This window comes from Notamacropus eugenii, chromosome 2, assembly GCF_028372415.1.
Source record: "Notamacropus eugenii isolate mMacEug1 chromosome 2, mMacEug1.pri_v2, whole genome shotgun sequence".
Classification (NCBI taxonomy): domain Eukaryota; kingdom Metazoa; phylum Chordata; class Mammalia; order Diprotodontia; family Macropodidae; genus Notamacropus; species Notamacropus eugenii.
In genome coordinates this window covers 244,264,450-244,284,087 of record NC_092873.1, presented here as the reverse complement: position 1 = coordinate 244,284,087, position 19,638 = coordinate 244,264,450, and the positions used below count along the sequence as shown (strand labels likewise).

At 38.2% G+C, this 19,638-nt stretch overlaps 1 protein-coding gene across 8 annotated transcripts in view; it reads left to right on the top strand.

The window, feature by feature from the left end:
• Positions 1 to 19,399, top strand: part of SYNE1 (spectrin repeat containing nuclear envelope protein 1) — a 537,113-nt gene extending 517,714 nt beyond the window's left edge. For 7 of the 8 annotated variants that reach the window (XM_072643728.1, XM_072643724.1, XM_072643725.1 and 4 more), the window contains 6 exons: positions 805 to 1,005; positions 4,628 to 4,756; positions 5,866 to 6,078; positions 7,035 to 7,127; positions 8,773 to 8,831; positions 18,293 to 19,399. In XM_072643728.1, the coding sequence (XP_072499829.1) occupies positions 805 to 1,005; positions 4,628 to 4,756; positions 5,866 to 6,078; positions 7,035 to 7,127; positions 8,773 to 8,831; positions 18,293 to 18,533 (936 nt within the window). In that variant the 3' untranslated portion in view covers positions 18,534 to 19,399. Of the gene's footprint in view, positions 1 to 804; positions 1,006 to 4,627; positions 4,757 to 5,865; positions 6,079 to 7,034; positions 7,137 to 8,772; positions 8,832 to 18,292 lie in introns of those variants that run through there. The other variant, XM_072643726.1, reaches the window with a different exon arrangement.
• Positions 19,400 to 19,638: the final 239 nt, after the last annotated feature.

Here is a 19,638-nt window from a genome sequence, read left to right as displayed (position 1 = left end):
AAATAATCTGTTCCATGTTGTTTGTTTTTTGTTTTCCAACAAATCAAACTGATTGACAGATAAAATTACTAATCTGGCTAATTGCTTTAGTATTACATAGACATCATTCTTAGCCTGTTGATAAGGAAGCCAGAAATGAAAGGTGCTGACAAAATTGAATCTTGGAGAACCTGAGGATGACGATGATAATGGCAATGATGATGAGAAAGTCCCATGTACATACTTTTTTAGAGTGGCACTGGACTCATAACCTTGCTGTGATGTAGGAAATAAGAAATATTATCCCCAATTCACAAACCTAGAGGACACATCAGATAGAACACTGAGCCTAGGAGTGAAGAAGACTTGAGTTCAAATTTGTGATGAAAAAGAAAAGGATGAGATAGATGGTTTGGAGGTAGATATGACAAACCTTAGTAACTGCTCTGAGCAGAGAATAAGAAATCCAGGATTAGTCCTAGGTTCCAAACCTGAGTGACTGGAAGAATGGTATTGTTCTCAAGAGAAATAGGGAGGACAGGAGGAATCAGTAGATTTGGGGGAAAGGTAACGACTTCTGTTTAATATCTCATTAACTTTGAGATATCTTTGAGGCATCCAGGTAGCTGGTAAAGTCGAACTTGATGTTGAGAAAGAAAAAAAGGACTAGATATGTAGATGTGGAAATCATCTCTGTAGGAGTGACAGCTGAACCCATGGGAGCTGATATAACTTTAAAAAAAGAAGAGGTTCTAGTAATCTTGGGGTGTACCTTTCATTATTCAGTCTGTTCACTTTGATTTTTATCTTGGTTCATCTTTATAGGAGCTACAGAAAGCAGTTGATCACCGCAAAGCTATCATCCTTTCCATAAATTTGTGCAGCTCAGAATTCACACAGTCTGATAGTGAGGAGAGCAAAGAACTCCAAGAGCGATTGGCCCAAATGAATATGCGCTGGGATCGAGTGTGCAGTTTGCTAGAAGACTGGCGTAGCTTACTTCAGGATGCCTTAATGCAATGTCAGGTTTGTATCAAGCTTTATTCTAGCCTCCAAAGTTAACAGGGAGGGGGGGCATCTAGCAGAAAGTTCCTTCCCTCCCCCCTCATTACTTAAAAGGCAGAGTTTTGTATGAACTTCATAATTTTGTGGGCCCCATCTGTACAAAATACTTTGCAACTAATTTGGATATACATGTGTCAGATTTTAAGTTAACACGATGACAACTTCTCCCTAAAACGTTAATGTGAATATGATTGTTTCAGTGACATAATTCTTCCCTTTAGTGTAATATTTTAAGGTATAAATCTAGTCAGAGATTGCAAACATCCAGATCTTAGCCCATTTTGGTCTTTTAGTCAAAGGTCCATTACCAAACCCTTTTCTTCAAAACCACACAGAAGTACCAGGTTTGAGAGCTTATGAAATCCCATAAGATTTGAGAGCCTTAACTGCACAGAAGGAACACTTAGATGTTTCAATGCTTAGAAAGATTTGTGGAGTCATCGCTATTGGTACTCTTTTCATGTTATATTTCACAGTCTCTTCATGCCTTAGTAGATAATTTTGCCTTAAGTTTCATCATCACATGGCCAAACTCTGGGTGATATATCTCCACATTAGCTAAACTACTCCTCATGTGAAAAGCTATGAATGGGTCTGTATTTCAAACCTTTCAAGCTTAGTAAGACTCATTTCAGCTTATCATCATTACTTGTATCTGTGGTATGTAACATTTACAAAGCACTTTAAGTTTTACACACAGTGCTTTACATATCATCTCAATTCATCCTTACAATCCTATGAAGCAGGTATTATAATCTCTATTTTATAGATGACAAAACTGAGGCTGGAAGAGGTTAATAATAGTAACTATCTGAGGCAGAATTTGAACTGAGTTCTTCCCCAACCCAAGTACAGGACTCTATCCAGTGTGCCACCCAGCAACCCAGCTTAGTTCGAGTTGGTACAGCCTTCAAGAAAGCACTATCTCCTCCATGACACAAAATTTTTACTTCTGGCTCCTTGTTTCCAATATAGTTGAAAGATTAAAAATGGTTTCATTATTCCAAATATTCTAAAGAAATGAATTTCCTCAATTCAACAAATACTAGTAAAGCATTCCTTGGATGCATGGTTATGTGCTGAGTGCTGTGGGGGACTCAAGGGAAGGACAAGCCATGTCCTTATCCCCTAAGCCTAGATTAATTTGTACAACAGAGCTACACACATGAATTATTTATACAGCAAAACAATAGCACATGAATAGGTGTCACAACTGTAAGTCATAATAATAGTTAAAATTTACATAGCACCTACTATATGCCATGCTAAGCATTTTATCAATATTATCTTGTTTGATCCTTTTAACAATTCTGAGAGGAAGGTGTTATTAATATCCCCATTTTACAGTTGAGGAAACTGAGACAAAAAGAGATTAAGTGACTAGCCCAGGTCACCATGCTAGTAAGCCTTTGTTTTCTACTCAAGTCTTCCTGACTCCAGGCCCAATACTCCAGTCTACCCACCTAGCTGCCCTTGAGAAAGGAGTGTGGAATGACATTTCAGTTCAGTAAGCTATTATTAAGCAATGCTGTGGACAAGGCACTGGGTTAGACTCTGTAGGTAACAAAAATGAAAAACAACACTATCCCTATACTCATGTTCCTTACAGAATCAATACTATATATTTATGTCTAAGTACAGAATAGAATTTTAAAGGGGAAAAGAAGAAAGCTAAACAAAGCATGGTAGGGATATTCAAAAATCAAAGAATGATGGAGGGGGAAGTGTCATAAAGGAGGTGATTTCTAAGTCAAGTCCTGAAGGAAGAAAAAAATTTTGACAGGTAAAGATGACATAAAGAAGTCATTCTAAGGCTACAGAAATACGCTGAAGCATGATAGTTGATGGAGCTGCCTTATTAGGCTGAGACTACTAAAAAAATGACAGCGACAACAGAGGGAATTTATGTGGTGCTCTAAGTCTACAAAGTGCCTTCCAACATTATTTTGAGGAGAGATTCCTCTGCCTCTCTGCACGATTGATTTTTTATTTGTTTTTTTGTTGAGATTCTCTCCAGCTTCACAATAATCTTTAAATTATTATTATTTAATAATTTATTATTAAATTATTATTATCCCTTTTCTATATTATGTGACCAGTGGGTGTTAGAGAACATTATTCGAAGCCAGGTCTTCCTGTGTCCAGCACTTTGTCAATTATGCCAGTCTGCCTCTCATGATAAGTAATTAAGCTGAACTATGGTGATGGCCATGTTTGGGTGTCCATGAGCACACATATGTGTGTATATGTGTGGCAAGAAAGGGAGCAGATGCAAGAGATATAGTGGAGTGGAATTAATTGAACTTGATAATGATTAGATGTGGGTATAGTAAGGGTGAAGGAAGAGTCCAGGACTACTCTGGTAGACCAGAACTTGTGTGCCTAAAGGATATTGGTGTTTTAAAGGTGAGATAAACTTTGAATAAATGACAAGAAGAATCTCTTCTTTTCTTGGTATGTGAGTATTGTACTCTTCTTATAGCCATTAAACATGTTGATTCCATTTTCCCTGTGTAACACCAATGCAAACCCATACCAGTTGCTATGAATATACATGTGTATTTCCAGGGTAAATTCGCAAAATATAATAAATTCTCTTCCTCAGAGGCAAAACCAAAATATTTATTTGGGACATCATTAGAATACCAGGAGGTGAGATTTAATGGGATACCTATCACTAATCCAGGGAGTGCCGACATCTTAAATTTTCTTTCTGTCAGGCCTTCGCACAAAAGCAAGTTCCCCTAGGCAAATTCCTCCCACTGCCCACTCAGAGCCCGCTTCCTTCTCTCTCCCTGCTCTGTCTGCTCTCTCTCTGTCTCTGTCTCTGTCTCTGTCTCTGTCTCTGTCTCTCTCTCTCTCTCTCTTTCTCCTTCTCTCTTCTTTCTCTCTCTCCCTCTCTGTCTCTCTCTCTCTCCCCTTGGGCAAGCTCCTCCCAGTGATCACAGGCTCCATGTGTTAGGCCTATTAATGGGCAGGGAAGATCTTCCTATTCTATTAACATTACACCCTGTGTCTAAATGACAAACAAGTAGTAAGTTACAGGAGGCAACTAGTGACTCAACGAATAGAGTACTGGGCCTGGAGTCAGGAATAACTGAATTCAAATCCAGTCTCAGATACCTCCTAGCTGTGTGACTTTACACAAGTAAATTACTTAACCTTTGATTTCCCAACAAAAGAATCCGCTGGGGAAGGAAATGGCAAACCACTCAGGTATCTTTGCCAAGAATACCCCATGGACAGTTATGGTCCATAGAGTCATGAAGAGTTGGACATGACTGAATGACTGAACCACAAAATAAATTACATACACTAGGAGACAGGAACACTGTCTAATCACTTGGTGTGTTGGAACAATAATAATAACCTTGTTATCTGGAAAGCATTATATGTCTGCCATTAAAATGAAAATGCTAGGAGAAGGTAGTCCATTAAGTATTAGCTGGGTGCATCAATGAAAGAAAAAAGAAGTAACCCAAATCTGTGCGTGTAGATGTGAGTATGCGGGCAGGCGGGTAGGTTGAGAGGAGTCCTAATAGTATTGTTCAAGATGTTATAGATTCTCTCATTCTTTTTATAGGATTTCCATGAAATGAGCCATGGATTGCTTCTGTGGTTGGAGAACATTGACAGGAGAAAAAATGAAATAGTTCCTATTAATCCAAACCTCGACTCAGAAGTACTTCAGGACCAACACAAGATGCTTATGGTAGGATGTTTGACTTTAGCTTCTGGAGATTTAGAAAGGTTTCTTCATTTCACTGGAAAGAAAGATAATACAGAATCCAAGAAGTCTACCCTTTGTGCTTTAGTCTCTAAGTTCAAACCCTTTTAGTGCCAAGTTATTTTTTACATCTAAGTATACCCATAGGGCATGCCACCAACTGGAATTGAGGTTCAGAGTTCTTGGTTCAATTTGTAAAATGTCTATGACTGCCCTTTCTCTTACTTGCTTATTTATTTGGGGGAGGGAGTGTTGGGGGTGGTGAGAGTAGCGAATTTTGATGGCAATGCATTCTTGTGTTCCATTAGGAGAAAATGTTTTTGTGCTAGCAACTTTCTGCATACCTGAAAAGGTTATATCTCATTTACAACCTGTTAATTTAACCTGAGGACTTAGTAACTATCAATTGAATGCTAATACAATTCTTGGAAACTACATAGTTTTACCACTGAATTTTCCCCTGCTTTATTGATGATAATGATCACCTCTGGAATTTAGACAGATCCAGGCATGGAACACATGCCTACCAGACTTCACTGGGAACACCCTCACTCCTTCAGTCAACATTAGTCATTAAGTGGTAAATGATGAATATTCTACACCCTCTTAAGAATGTTTGACTATCCATCAGGAATAAAGACTTGGCCTGAATAATTCTTATATTCACAGCTTGAATTTTTTTTAAAAAATAAATTTATAGCAAAAATACTATGCATCTTTATAATGCTTTATAATTTTTAAATCTTTTCACATTCATTGACACATATGATCCTCACAACAGCCTTGTGAGGTAGGTAGGATCATTATCCCCATCTTGCATTCAGAAAACCAGAAAGCAAGATAAATGTAGTGATTCTCCCAAGACAATACAGCAAGTTATGATGGGTAAAACTATCACTTAATACTCTTTGCTCCCATCGCAAGCAGTGCTTTTACTACTATGCCATCATACTGACCCATCTATTTGGATATATGATATACCATTGTATGGGCACAAAACTGTCCTAGATTAAAGGGCTATTTTTCCAAGTTTTAGGAAACTCTGTATCGGTTGAAAATTCATAGGGGAAAAATGATATTTTACTATGTAATAGCAAATCAGACGTGAGTTGCTGGAGTCTCAACTAAAGGTGGCATCACTGCAAGACATGTCCTGCCAACTCTTAGTAAATGCTGAAGGAAAAGACTGCTTGGAAGCCAAAGAAAAAGTCCATGTCATCGGAAATCGACTTAAACTTCTCTTGAAAGAGGTTAGTCGGCATATCAAGGACCTCGAGAAGATCTTAGATATATCAAGCAGTCAACTGGTAAGTCTCTGATTCATTAATATGCAAACATCTTAGTTCTCCTTCAGTTGCTGTACAGTTTATATCTAGAAGACAAAATCTCCATTTAAACTGAGTGCCTTCAAATCCAGCTATATAAAAAATATCAGAATGGAACAGACTTAGTGATTTTTTTATGTACAAAAGAAATATTTTTTTCATTCACAGATAACAGAACCCAACTGTATTTTTTAACGTATGAGTAGCAATCACTTTAACAGTATAATTTCTGTCAGGAATGCAGAGAGTTCGTCTTTGAACCAGTTCTCTTTCTCTTTATGAAAGAACTGATTAACTGTAGCATGCAAAGTACCTGCCCTTCTCTAGAACTGAGAACTTAATCTCTTGTGGAAAAAGACAGAGACAAAGGAAAAGAAGGGAGGGAGGAAGGGAAGGTGTGGTGTCAAAAGATTCATTTGTGAATTCCAGTCATAAGTGTATAAGATCTCTTATTCTTTTACAAGCATATATTATAAGCATATAAATCTATCCCAAATAATTTAGAGGCATATAAATCTATCCCAAGTAATAGCCATGGCAGAAATAACATAATACCCTTGACACCACAAATGGACTACTAGGTGATTTTGTCACAAAGCCCAGATGAGCAAGATTCCCTCAGTGTCTCAGACACTGCCTGTAAGTTTGTCATCTTTCACAAACCACATTTATTGTTTCACAACATGAAATCATAAGATCATTAAGCGAATCCCCAGGAGGGTTGAAAAAAAATTTAAGATCATAAATTGATCTATAAAATATTCAAGAGAAAGACTCTTCAGAGCCCATTCCAAATTCTAGTCCTAAGGATCTCACTATTAGAATCTGTAGTTTATTAAAATATACTGAAAATCTGAGATTCCCACACTCTTAACCTTTGGCTGGTGATTTTCAGAGAGTTCTGAGATTTATCTAATCAAATTCAATCTTACACATAGGATTTATCCTCTTGGTCTTCTGCTGATGAACTGGACACCTCAGGATCTGTGAGTCCTGTGTCAGGAAGAAGCACCCCAAACAGACAGAAAACGGTAAATTGATACTGGCTATCTTCTCTCAGCCCTAAGGAGGAAACATTAGGAAGTAACAGTATTTGCAGCCAACAACAGGGTTCACAGCATTTTCATGAGGGAAAAGCAAACGGTGTCTCCCCATTCCCCCACAAGAGGTTTTCCTACAAAAGTTTAATATTGCCTCCTCAATCCTGCTGCATTTCTACCCTGCATGAGATTAGTAATGGAAGACAGTATCTTTATTTTTAAATTAAAACAAAAAATCAGGGCTCAAAGTGTGGCTGGTGTGCAGGATATTTTTGTTGCTCAAATGACCAGTTCTAACAGGGTCTTCAGTTGTCCTTTTCTGGCAGCCTGTCTCCTCTTTACCCCTTTACCATTTTTTCAGCTAAAAGATCAGGCTGCCACCTAAAAAAGACTCATCAAAACTTTTTTTTTAAGTCTTAATAAGGCTCTTAATTTGGTGAGTTTAATGATGTTATTAAACCATTTACCAATCTGCCTTATAAGTTTGTACAATTCTTAAGTGACCAGGTAAGCTGTTCGTTCGCCAAAACTGCTCCTGGCTTCTGTCCTGGAAGACTTGTGATGACTTGAGCAGTGGTTCTCTGGCCACCTGCATCAGTGTGTGACCCTGATTTACTCATGGGTACCACTGAAACAAATGAGAATCAAATCAAAACAAACAAAAAGCCAATTCTGTCCCTGCTACCCTTTACACCTTGATCTTTGTATGTAACAAGAGATTTTTTTTTGGTTCTGCTTTACAGTTCCTTTGTTTTTTATTATTATCCCATTCTCCTTAGTTCTTAGAATAATATTGATTTCATTTGCACTTTTATAAGCATCTAAGTTCTGTCCTGGTGAACGTTATGATCTTTTTTAAACTGATTTTTGCAACATTCACTAGTTTCCTGTAGATCCTAGTTTCAGAATGTGAAGGAACACTGGCTTTTCAGTAATTTCCATTTCAGCCTCTAGAATGAGTATTTAACTTGTTTGTGTTTTAAACAGCTTTTTACAAGGCAAACTCATATTGTTGTTTTAGCAATCTGCCAAGAAAGGGAAAATGGACATCTCAACATCCTAAATGAAAAGTATAACTGAATGAGATGATAAAGTGAATTTATATAAAATTTAAGTGGACAAGCAGTTAGTTAAAAACATGGCAATCAGAAATCTATAATATTCATCTTTATCATCTGGCTATTTGGTTTATGTGCTTTACAACCCTGTTCATTTATGTCCACATCCACATTTTCCAGGCCAGACTCTAAAGGTTCTTTGTTCACCTTGAAAAACAGTATAGATGAATACTCAGAACTTCTTGAATAATGTGAATTAATTCTTAAATAATGAATAATCTGTAGCCTATACCAAAATATATGATTAAAAACTAAAATAAAATAAAAGTGTGCCATTACTATGGAAGTGGTTAGAGTAATAGATTTCATGGATCTTTTAATAAATGCTAAACAATTGGACATTCATTTCATTTGTTCAGTTGAAGAAAAGCCAGTTTCCTTGGTTCATGGGTATTGATCACTTCATTTGATTTGTGTTTTCCTTTGCTGCACTTTTAGTTTAATTTTCATCAGTAGCTTGTCTTTATTTGCCTGGACTGAACATTCTTCTTTCTTTACCCCCTATTCATTGCAAACAGCCACGGGGCAAATGTAGTCTCTCACAGCCTGGACCCTCTGTCAACAGTCCACATAGCAGGTACCTTATTCTCCTGGTTTCCACACTGTTCTAGAACTGCAAGAGGATGATGGAAAATGCCCTAATTGGGGCCAGCCTGCCTATAATCTGCCCTCAGAGGAGTAAAGGAATTATTTATTTTAGAAACACCCTTGCCCTCAGTAAGCAGGTTGGCAAAAGTTTGGGTTCCTTTATGAATACTGAAACACTTTTGAATTTTACAACACAAAGCTCTTGGTCCTGACACACACAAAAGAAAATCATTCCCTAACCCAGGCACCATTCTGATAGACTTTGCCAGATGGTGATCCTTTATATGTGTAGCATAGAGACCATGTAGCTGACTAGGACCTAACACCATGGGGTTTGTGGCAAAGAATTTTTATCATCCTCTTAGTTCTAGATTTTAAGACAGGTGATCGAACAATGCAATTTTTTACCATTTTCAGAACCCACAAATCTGAATAAAGCATACTAACACTCCCCCCCCCTTCCCCACTCCCAGCTTTTGATTTTTTTTTAACATTTTATTCAGTTTGTGGGTTTTGGGTTCTTAAGATTCTAAAACATTGAAAAGTCAGAATTTGGGTGAAATCTAAAAAATTCTTAGCACCTTATCTCTTTGGCACTGCCTTCAGCTCCTCTGCAGTCAACACATTAAGTCACTAACTATCCTTGACACTCAGCAGAATGCTTGCATCTGCTTCACTTGGGGAACAAGACCTATGTCCACTACTCTGTGACCACTAGAGAGCAGACTTACAGCTGCCGCTTTTTGCTTTCCACTTTGTCTCCAGTAGTCTTTCATTTCTGCAGCTAACAGTGCTTTCGCATTCTTCCTTGGTGTGATGTGTCTGTGTTCCTTCACTCTTTCACTGATCAGTTCATGTCTCCCCCTCTCCCAACTCCAGACAATTTTAAAAAGAGGGAAGGAAGGAAGGAAAAGGAAAAGGAAAAGGAAAAACAACGTCCTCCCGGCCAATTCCAAATCCCAGTCTTAGGTACTTCACTGTTAGAACAGTTCAGCAGCCTGGGAGTTTGTCTGGACTATAGCAGAACTCTGAATTCCTAAGTGGAGAGACAGAAGGATTTTAAAGCTGCAAATAATCATTATTTGATATTTTCAGTTTGCCGGTTGCAACAATTGTATACAAGGGTTCTCACTCACCTATTCCTACCAAGGTATTGCAATTACACAATAGATATTTTGATGTGTCCCTCTTTATTAGACAATACATAGGTAGACAAAGAGAAACATGTATGTGTGTGTATACATACTTACATATACACATATATACTTATCTGTATTTGGTTTGAAAACATTTTCCTAGCAAAATGGCAATTAATAAATGCAACTGGCAAAATGCAGCTCTGCACCTTCAGAATCAAGCTATTTTTCTTCATAGGCTATGTTCACAATTCCCATGATGCATTCCTCAGCCTCTGCAATAGAAGTAGTGTTACTGTATTGGCAGACAATTGTCTTGTAGGTTCCTTGTGCTCCCCCTTACAGCATCCCCTCTCCCCATACACACACACACACACACACACACACACACACACACACACACACACACACACACACACACACACACACACACACCCCTCCCTCTGTCCTCCCAAAGATTTTAGCTTGGAGAACACTGCTACCCTTTGGGAGACAGAAAAGCAAGTGTGGCTTAGACAAAAGTGAAAAGTTTCAAGGTCACAGCACAAAACCATCTTCCCCCTGATGATAATTGGAAGCTAAATTCTGGCAGCCGTGTCTATTGGCCTTGGAGCATAGGTATAAATTGATTCTGTTCCCCTCCCCCTCCCCCTAGACCCTCTCCCCACATTTCTTCTCAGGATTTCAGGTGTCTCTATGTGCAAGGCTGAGCAGGTGCTTCAACATGCCTCTTACCAGTGCTTTGCAGCTTGGGGAACAGCCCCCCTTCTAGCAGGGGCATCCACGCGGCACCTTTCAGATCAGCTCTGTCCAGCCCTGTTTATTAACACATCTCCTTAGCAGTACAACACAATGCTCAATTTGTTACTCAGACAGGCATGGAATACAAATGAGTTTCACCTGAATGGTAAATTTAATCAAACACACTAGGCAGACAGGTTGCGGTTGAAGTGGATTGGGTTTTTTAACTCATTGGCGCCGCTGTTTGGGGTACACCCACTGTGGGCAGTGAATGCAACTCCTGCTGGGAAAGGATTAACTTACAGTACACGCTGTGGCATTGTTCTGGAATATTTTCACATCAGAGTACCTCGTATTTGATCTTGCCCTGGATCAGCAAACTTGAAAGGTTGCAGTAGTTAGGGCAGACAGAAAACCCCCTACATTTAGGAATGTTGACCCCAGAAGTTTAGACTGGAAATTTTTAAACCAGGTTTGTTTGGTTTTCTTTTCTTTTCTTTTTTTTTTTTTTACTTTTTTCTTTCATTTGAGTGGTATGGGCCAGGGCAGAGATCGGGGTAGAATTTTTTGTTTGAAGTGAAGTATCATTTCCTTGTTTTGTCAATTTCTGTCTTCTGTGTAATGCAGTTTAGTTTTGCCATTTTGTGTCTGCTCCATGAGCATGGTATTCAGTTGAGTCTACTGCACAGCTAGAAAATTTAACGAATCCAGGATTCATAGTGAATTTTATGCTGAATTAATTTATGAGAGTCCCCTACACACAAATATACATGCACACACACACGCACACACACACATACACACACACACACACACACACACACACACATACACACACCCCTTCCCTTTTCACTTCAGATTCCAAGACCATTGAGAAACTGTGTACATTCATATCTATAGTCACAAATTGTATCCAAGAATAGTTGTTTTAAAGCACATAATGTTATCTGTCTTGATGGCACATGCCTGCTATCCCTCCTAGTAGAGAGATGAAGGCTTGCTTGAGCTCAGGAGTTCTGAGCTTTAATAGCGTTCAAGCCAATTAGATGCATAGCCCCTGATAAGGTGGGGCCACCTAGTTACTTAAAAAGGAGTCATAAATAGCAAGTCAAAACTTCTGTGATGTTCAGTAGGGGGATTGGGCCTATATCACTGGACACTGCACTCCTAGCCTAAGTGATTTAGGGAGAAGTAGCCTCCGAAAACTAAAAACAAACAAAAAACATTGTGTTTAACAAATTAGACTCAAATTATGATGTGCGGATCAGTATCTTTCATCCAATCTGTCAAAATTCTAGGACTGAAGGCCTGGTTAGTTATCATATAAGGCCTGTGGCCTTAGAAGTTAGCTAGTTTAGTCCCCTTGTTTTATTTATTAGGAAACTGGGAACCAGAAAAATTAAGTGGTTTGCCCAAGTTTGTACAGATGGAATAAGTGAGAGAACATGGTTTGGGACCTATATCCTCTGACTATATCACTATTCTACAAAGATAGTATAACCAAAAGCTATGTTAGGATGACTGTGGATTGTACATGGTTTATATATGAATTCTGCAACACTGTGTTTAGATAGACAGAGACTCATATTGAAATCTCACCATAAAAATTGTTTGTTGGAGAGTGGCATTGAGTAAAAGCTGATCTCCATCTCAGATCCATGCAGGAAGCCCTGTTTATTAAAATTCCAAAGAAGTTTATTCAACGTTAAAATGATTGCTCCAATCCTTATTCCTTCCCTGTTGTCTACAGGAGTGATGTCAAACTCAAAAATCAGTTTCCTCTACATAATGCAGTTCTGTGTATCAAGTCCTAATGACAGTGTTAAATATTAAGGCTCCAAACCATTTCTCATTCGCTTTTTTACCCTATAACAAGGTCCTCATTAATACAAATGATGAGTTCTCCCAGATATGGTTTCATTAATCAAATTTCCACTGCATATTTCCATTGGGCTGGAACCATGAACCACGTTTTACATAGTTCTAACCCTAAATACTGATGATTTAAACACGTGATCATTTCCCTAGATTTATTATTTGCAATAACACTTCACTTAATTCCCAAAATATCATAGGAACATAGATGTAGACTAACTTCACATGTCAGCTAGTCTAATGCCCCCATTTTATAGATTAGGAAACTGAGGCCCACAGAAGTCAGATGACTTGTTCAGGTTCACATAGCTATTAAATAGAAAAGGCAAGATTCAAACCAAAGAAAGCCCTGACTCTCAAATCCATCTCACTGGCGCTCTTCAGTGCTCCATAGCAGATTAATACACTACTCCTTTAAAATGTTAAATCCTTTACAAGGTTCATTATGTGGTTAAAGTCACTCCCAGGTGACAAAAGTTCCATGGAATGCTCCTACAATTCAGTAGTCTCTTATTTGCTATGAGGCTAGTCTGTTAATTCCCATGATAACTGTCTTTTTTACAAAGGTGGGTGGTATAATGAATAGAGTGCTGGGCATGGAGTATGGAAGACCTGAGTTCAAATCTTACCATAAGATACTTGCTAGCTGTGTAACCCTGGATGATTCACTTAGCCTTTCTCAATCTCATTTTCCTCATCTGTAAAATGGGCATAAGAATAGCAACTATCTCTCAGGTTTAGTGTAAAAATAAAATAGGATAATATGTATAAAGCCCTTTGTGGACTTTAAAGTGCTTTATAAGTGCTAGCTATCATCGTTGCTGTCTACAATTCAAGAGGAAGGATAGTATAATGATTAGCAACCTGGCTTCAGAGCTAGGAAGACCTGAATTCAAGTCCTGTCTCTGAGACCTACTTGATGTGTGATCCTGGGGAAGTCTAACCTTAATTTCTCAATTGTCTAAGACTTTAAATTTCAGAGAAGGTGCCAACCTCTCTAATAGAAGGAATTCAACAGGGAAGTTCCTTATCCCAATGAAATTATAATCCAGTCTCTGTCCCTTACCCGTATTATCCACAGCACCAGTGTCAAATCCAAGGATCTCCACAGGTTTTGTGTTGACTTTGAAAACTACCCATATTTACATATTTTCTTTATTAACATTTTAATCTGGTTCAGTCCATATTTGGGAGTATTGTGGGCATGTTTGACACCTCTTTTCTTGGGCACCCCAGATCAAGATCTTGGTCATCCCTGGTAATAAAGAATTTTAGTGGTCAAGGTGGCATGGGACCAATTGAGAAGCTTGGTGTATGGTGGGCCTGTGATGGCCCTAGTCCAAGATAAAATATTGGGTCTGGAACTGGAATGTATCCAAGCTTTGAGGTTGCCCCTAGAATCAACCTAATTCCCAGGAACGATTACAGGTAAAGGATAATGCCCCTTTTCCTAAAAATCCTGTCTAGATAACAGAATCACACATGTATTTCTCCAGACAGAGTTGTCACATTGTTTTCTCATGATGAATTATTTATTTACTCCATCTCCCATATTTACTAACAGGTTATGAAATTACTCAAAAATTTTATAACAACTCTTTTTGATTTGAATGATATTGGAACAGATTGTATTCTCATTTCCTTGATTGCAACTTTTTTTTCAAAACAAGTCCTTTTCAGTTTTTGCCTCTATCCCACCTTTATATGCTGTTTTGTTTTTCTCATTGGACCCATACTTACACTGACAAAGTAAGATAGAACATTGAAGCAATTTCCAAGTATTATAAATGGGGTAAAAAACCCTACTATTGAGAGCAAGAGGAATTTTTTTTTTTAGTATAACTATCTTGCTTGTCTTCATCAATCAGATTTCTTGGTCCAGCTTCCATTTCATTTTGTCAGTGTAGACACATTCTAAACCCAGAGCAGTAACCATGTCCATTAAGGTAGCAGTGCCAAGGGAAGAAGAAAGAGGCCAGAGGCCAGTCAAAAGGCTGCCTTTGTTCTTTCTCTTGGAAATCCTCCCGAACCTCTATTGAAACCCAGGTGTATTTAAGGCCAAGGATAAATATTAAAAGAGTACTTTTCACCCCAGGATCATTAACCCTGTTGGAACTTTGAAGGCAAAAACTGGATTTGCCATAAACAAGAGGTGACTTTGGTCACTTCTGAACCTTAGTGGTTCCTCCCCTCCTCCTCCCCACCCCCCAAAAAGAAGGGAGTTCTGTAAGGAGGTAGATTGCAGTTTTCAAGGGAAGCCAACTTCTCAGAAGGTAATTAAGCACTGTGTGTTCCCTTTGTCCCTACCTTAGCCCATTAACTCTTGGTGTGTTGGCATTCTTAGACAGTAGAAAGCCTGGTCTAATTGAGTTTTAATAAGGAATGCTCTGATGCTGTTAAATGTGCCATGTCCTTTCAGGGGGCTCTTTACAATATATGACTTTACATAACACACGAATAAGCAACTTTTTCTTCTGGCTCAAGAGCATACTGTTCTTTAATGTGCAACCTTTGTTTTGATTTTGAACTTTGGCCTAAACATCCAAGAAAGTACATCTTTCTTCTACTCCTTAATTCAAATCTTCCAGGAAAATTTACCACCAGTTATGTTCATAAGTTAATCCATCTCTGAAAGGCTTAAGAATCCTCTGCAATAAATGAATCATGACAAATTATCTTTCATTCTAGTTGAACATTAATAATTGCATTATTATTAATGACCCTTAACTTGGCCATAATCAGCAGGTTCTAAGTAAGGAGTATCATGTAGGTGAAGACTGATAAAAGTTGTCAAATTGATCTAGACTGAAGAAAGTCCCTTCAATATCCATGGTCACTTGAGCCCACCTACTTAAGGATACTCTGAAGCAGGCCATTACAGCATTTCGAAGGAAGGAAGGAAGGAAGGAAGGAAGGAAGGAAGAAAGGAAGGAAGGAAGGAAGGAAGGAAGGAAGGAAGGAAGGAAGGAAGGAAGGAAGGAAGGAAGGAAGGAAGGAAGGAAGGAAGGAAGGGAGGGAGGGAGGGAGGGAGGGAGGGATTCCTATGTTCTAGTTACTTGTGCCAAGTACTGGAGACAAAAGCAAAGACAAGCCCTGTCCTCAAGGAACTTACTTTCTAGTGAGAGAAACAAAACATAGGAGTGGTCTGTGATCAGTGGGAAATCAGTTGGTTCCAAGTGTTTTCAGGTATGGGTACACTCCTTAAATTCATCCCATAACCTTGTCACAAATATGAACCAGAAGCTCATATCTGTTCTTTCACAAACCAATAAGTATAAATAAACTGAGGGCACTGGAAACCACACTGGACTCTGAGTCAGGAGCCCTGAATCTGCATCTGCCAGCAACTACCTGTGAAACCTCACAAAAAGGCTTTTCTCTCAGATCCTGTTTCCTCTGTGCTCATCTTTTTTTTTTTTTTTAAATCTGTTAAATGAAGGATTTGGCCCAAGAGATCTCTAGTTAGGAGACTCTTTGAGTCTATGACTCATTACCTGAAATTAAAAGAGGAAGTCTTGCCTGCTGTCCATTAATGTGTCATCATACTCTTTCTGTGACATTTCCGCAGAATGAATCATTTTATTAGGTCTGTATTTAGTATGTCTGCAGTTTGTGTACCAGCCTAGCTAGATACTGAGGCTCAAAAAATTGGCTACAAGGTGATCCTTTTTGGATGCTAGTGACTTGAAGAGCCCAGTTGCTACTTTTTGAAGAAGTTTCAATCAATGTCGATAGATAGAATACCCATATTTATGGAATCACAGTTCTCTAAAGTTTTGAAGTATATCATTTTGCACAGCGCATGCATGAATTTACTTCACCTACATTTAATGTCAGAGCAGTTCTTGGTTTGACCGGTAGATGGCAAACATTCTTTTTGTTTCCTTCATATCAACATAGGATTTAGAGGGGGATACTCAAATGAAGTGTCTTTAATTTGCCCAATCAATGAGAAAAGAGTAGTTTCATTGAATTGTAAAAGTCTTAGAGCTAGAAGGGACCTTAGACATTTTAGGGAACAGACCTTTTTTTTTTTTTTTTTAATCTTTGTTTACCCAGTGCCTTTACATAGGAAACATAAATGTCTGTTGAATTTTTTAATCTTGTAAAATTCCTTACTTTATTAAGAATCCAAGGGCTAGATAACTTGCTTAATGGTATCTAGCAGATAAAACAGAGCTCGTACTCCCCAGGTCTCCATTCCCACTTTGTAGACACTCTGAGCTTCCATACTAGTGCTGTGCATCTTCCCAGCTGTTTTGGTTAGACCAGTGTTAGAACTTTGGGCAAGACCTACTTTCCACTCCACCAACTAGCCTACAAGTCTGGCCTGCTTTTAAACATGCTCCATACCAATGTTCTGTTATTCCATTTCTCTCTCTCTCTCTCTCTCTCTCTCTCTCTCTCTCTCTCTCTCTCTCTCTCTCTCTCTCTCCCCTCTCTTTCTGTCTCTCTCTCTTTCTCTCCCCCCCACCTTTCTCCCTCCGTCCTCCCCTTTATGCCACTTTATAAACACACAATAACCTACTTGCCAGAACACAGTTGAGCCACAGCGACTTCATTTAAACCAAAAGAATGGATGAGTTACATGTTATATATTATGAATATAGCTCTCCACACATGGGTTTCTACCTTTTCAACATGTTACCTTAAATATTTTAGAAATAATATCTACACCCAAGATGAACATTCTGTGGGAGAGAAGGGATGACACAACAGTAATGTGGTATCCCAATGGAATATCTTTCACTTATCCAACGCACCTTTCATAGGACACATAATTTCCTTTGTCCTTTCCATGAGTTGTACTTCAATGAACTTGTAGTTACCGCTAATTTTCTATCTGCCCCACCAAAAAACCAAATCATTATCAATGACAACAAAACAGAGCGGTGGAATTTTCAGTCTCAGTGTCTTAGGGCATCCAAACCAGAATCCCATTTTGCAAGATTCAATAGCCAATAAAAGAACTGTCCCAAGAGATCCTGAAACCTGTGAGCTTTTTCTTTCCTACCAACTAAACTCCAAGTAATTATAGTCATTACATTTAGTATCCTTAATCATTATAGTCAAAAGCAAGAACAAAACAATTATTCTATATTCCTACAGTGAAAGCTTGCCAGGGCAAGGTGCTGATTCCGTGCAAAATCAAATTACGATGTATACTGTCTAGGCCTAATTGGGCTTTCATAGGTCTTTCCAAATTACTGGGAATATACTTTTGCTTTTGTTTCATGGGTTTTCGTGTACCAGAGATTATCTATGGTATCTAAATATGAGTAACCTTGTCTAAGATATCCCTTGTGTTCTCAGACTCAATATGTATTGCCTCATGCATTCATGCTTTAATTATTCTAGAGCTAGTTAATTTCTTCGGGTAAATTTGTATAAAGCAATTATCTTTGTTAATGGAAAATGTTTTGCTGAATTAAGAGAAAAAATTAGTGGAATCTGAGTCTCTAATTAGTTATTCTTCAGTTGATTGATTAAATGTTTATTTTGCATCAGTACAGTTTACAAACAACTCTTTTGTTTGTATTGGGGGAATAGCATGGGCTCTTTGCAAAGCGGTGACGGGTAATTGCTCAGCTGAATTATATTTGGCATATTCCGGTAGATTCCAGGAAGAGTAACCACACCAAGAAGCAATGTCCCTTACAAGTGTTTTGTTCATTCTCTGTGTTGATTCTTTCCTCAGGTCCATAAGAGGTGGCTCCGATTCCTCCCCTTCTGAGACCCAGCCAGCTCAGTCCTGCCAAGCCTTCCTCCTCAGAGTTCTCAGAGCTGCTTTACCTCTTCAGCTTCTCCTTTTGCTCTTAATTGGCCTTGCCTGCCTTGTACCAATGTCTGAGGAGGACTACAGCTGTGCCCTCTCCAATAATTTTGCCCGATCATTCCACCCCATGCTCAGATATACCAATGGCCCACCTCCCCTATGAATTAGAAGACTAGTACTCATCCATACATGTACTGTTAGCAGGAGAATCTGGCAAAAAAAGCGCAAATATACAGTTGAAAAAAAAATTGAAACCCATCTGAAAAAAGGAATTTTGCCAAATGAAAAGCACATAGGGTGGCAGCTTCTTATATCTCCTAGATCTTGTGTGCAAATCATGACATTGGTGGTAAGTCATAAGGAGGGAGAATCTGAACAGAGCCAGTATTTTGGAAGAAACCTCAATTTTCAAACTCAGAACCCTAGCACTAAAAAGACTCTTAAGTAATAGCTGCCAGTGGCCTGGGACATTTACCACCTGAATTCTGGCCTTTGCCTGGTTCTGTGGATAGCCAAGGATTTTATTATACTGTTGGAGTAACTTTCCTATGTGCCGCTGCCCAGTTCTATTAGCCAGTCATCCCAAAGTACCCTATCAGTATCATGGGATCTATAAATCAACCAGTGCTTAAGAGATTTTAGTATCTTGTACAATACAATTTTAAAGAGCTTCAATAGCTGCTTACTTTTTACCTTGGTTACTTTTTCAGGCATGATGTTCTAACCTTTGCTTTGGATGCACAGGCTGTAAATCTGAAAAGCACTTTTTTAGAAAAAAGATTTAAAGAAAACTGGATGTAATAAATAAGATCGTGGAAGGTTTTATGAGAAAAAATTATTGAATGTTAAGTAAAAAAAGGAAGATATTTATGTATGTACAGTTTGCTAAAGCCGTTTTGTTTGTATTGATTTATTTGCATTTATTATAGATACCCTAAAATATTTGTCTGTTCTTTTTTAATGATAATATTGAAAAATCTAAGTTTCAAGATTAAGCAGGGGAAATTAAAATATAACCATACGTATCTACAGATGTTTCATTTATTTTCCTCACAAAAAATCACATTATGATGACAGTCAAAGATAAATATAACAGCAAAAGCTTTAAAAAATATGGATATAGATTGTAGCCATCATAAAAGTAACCTTACTTTTCTAAAAGAAAAATGATTTGTCACTTTATTATAATGGGTTAGAAATTAGCTTTAGTTGCATGGGATGAATGAAGAAAAAAATCATTTATTAAGGGCTTATATGCTGAGAACTGT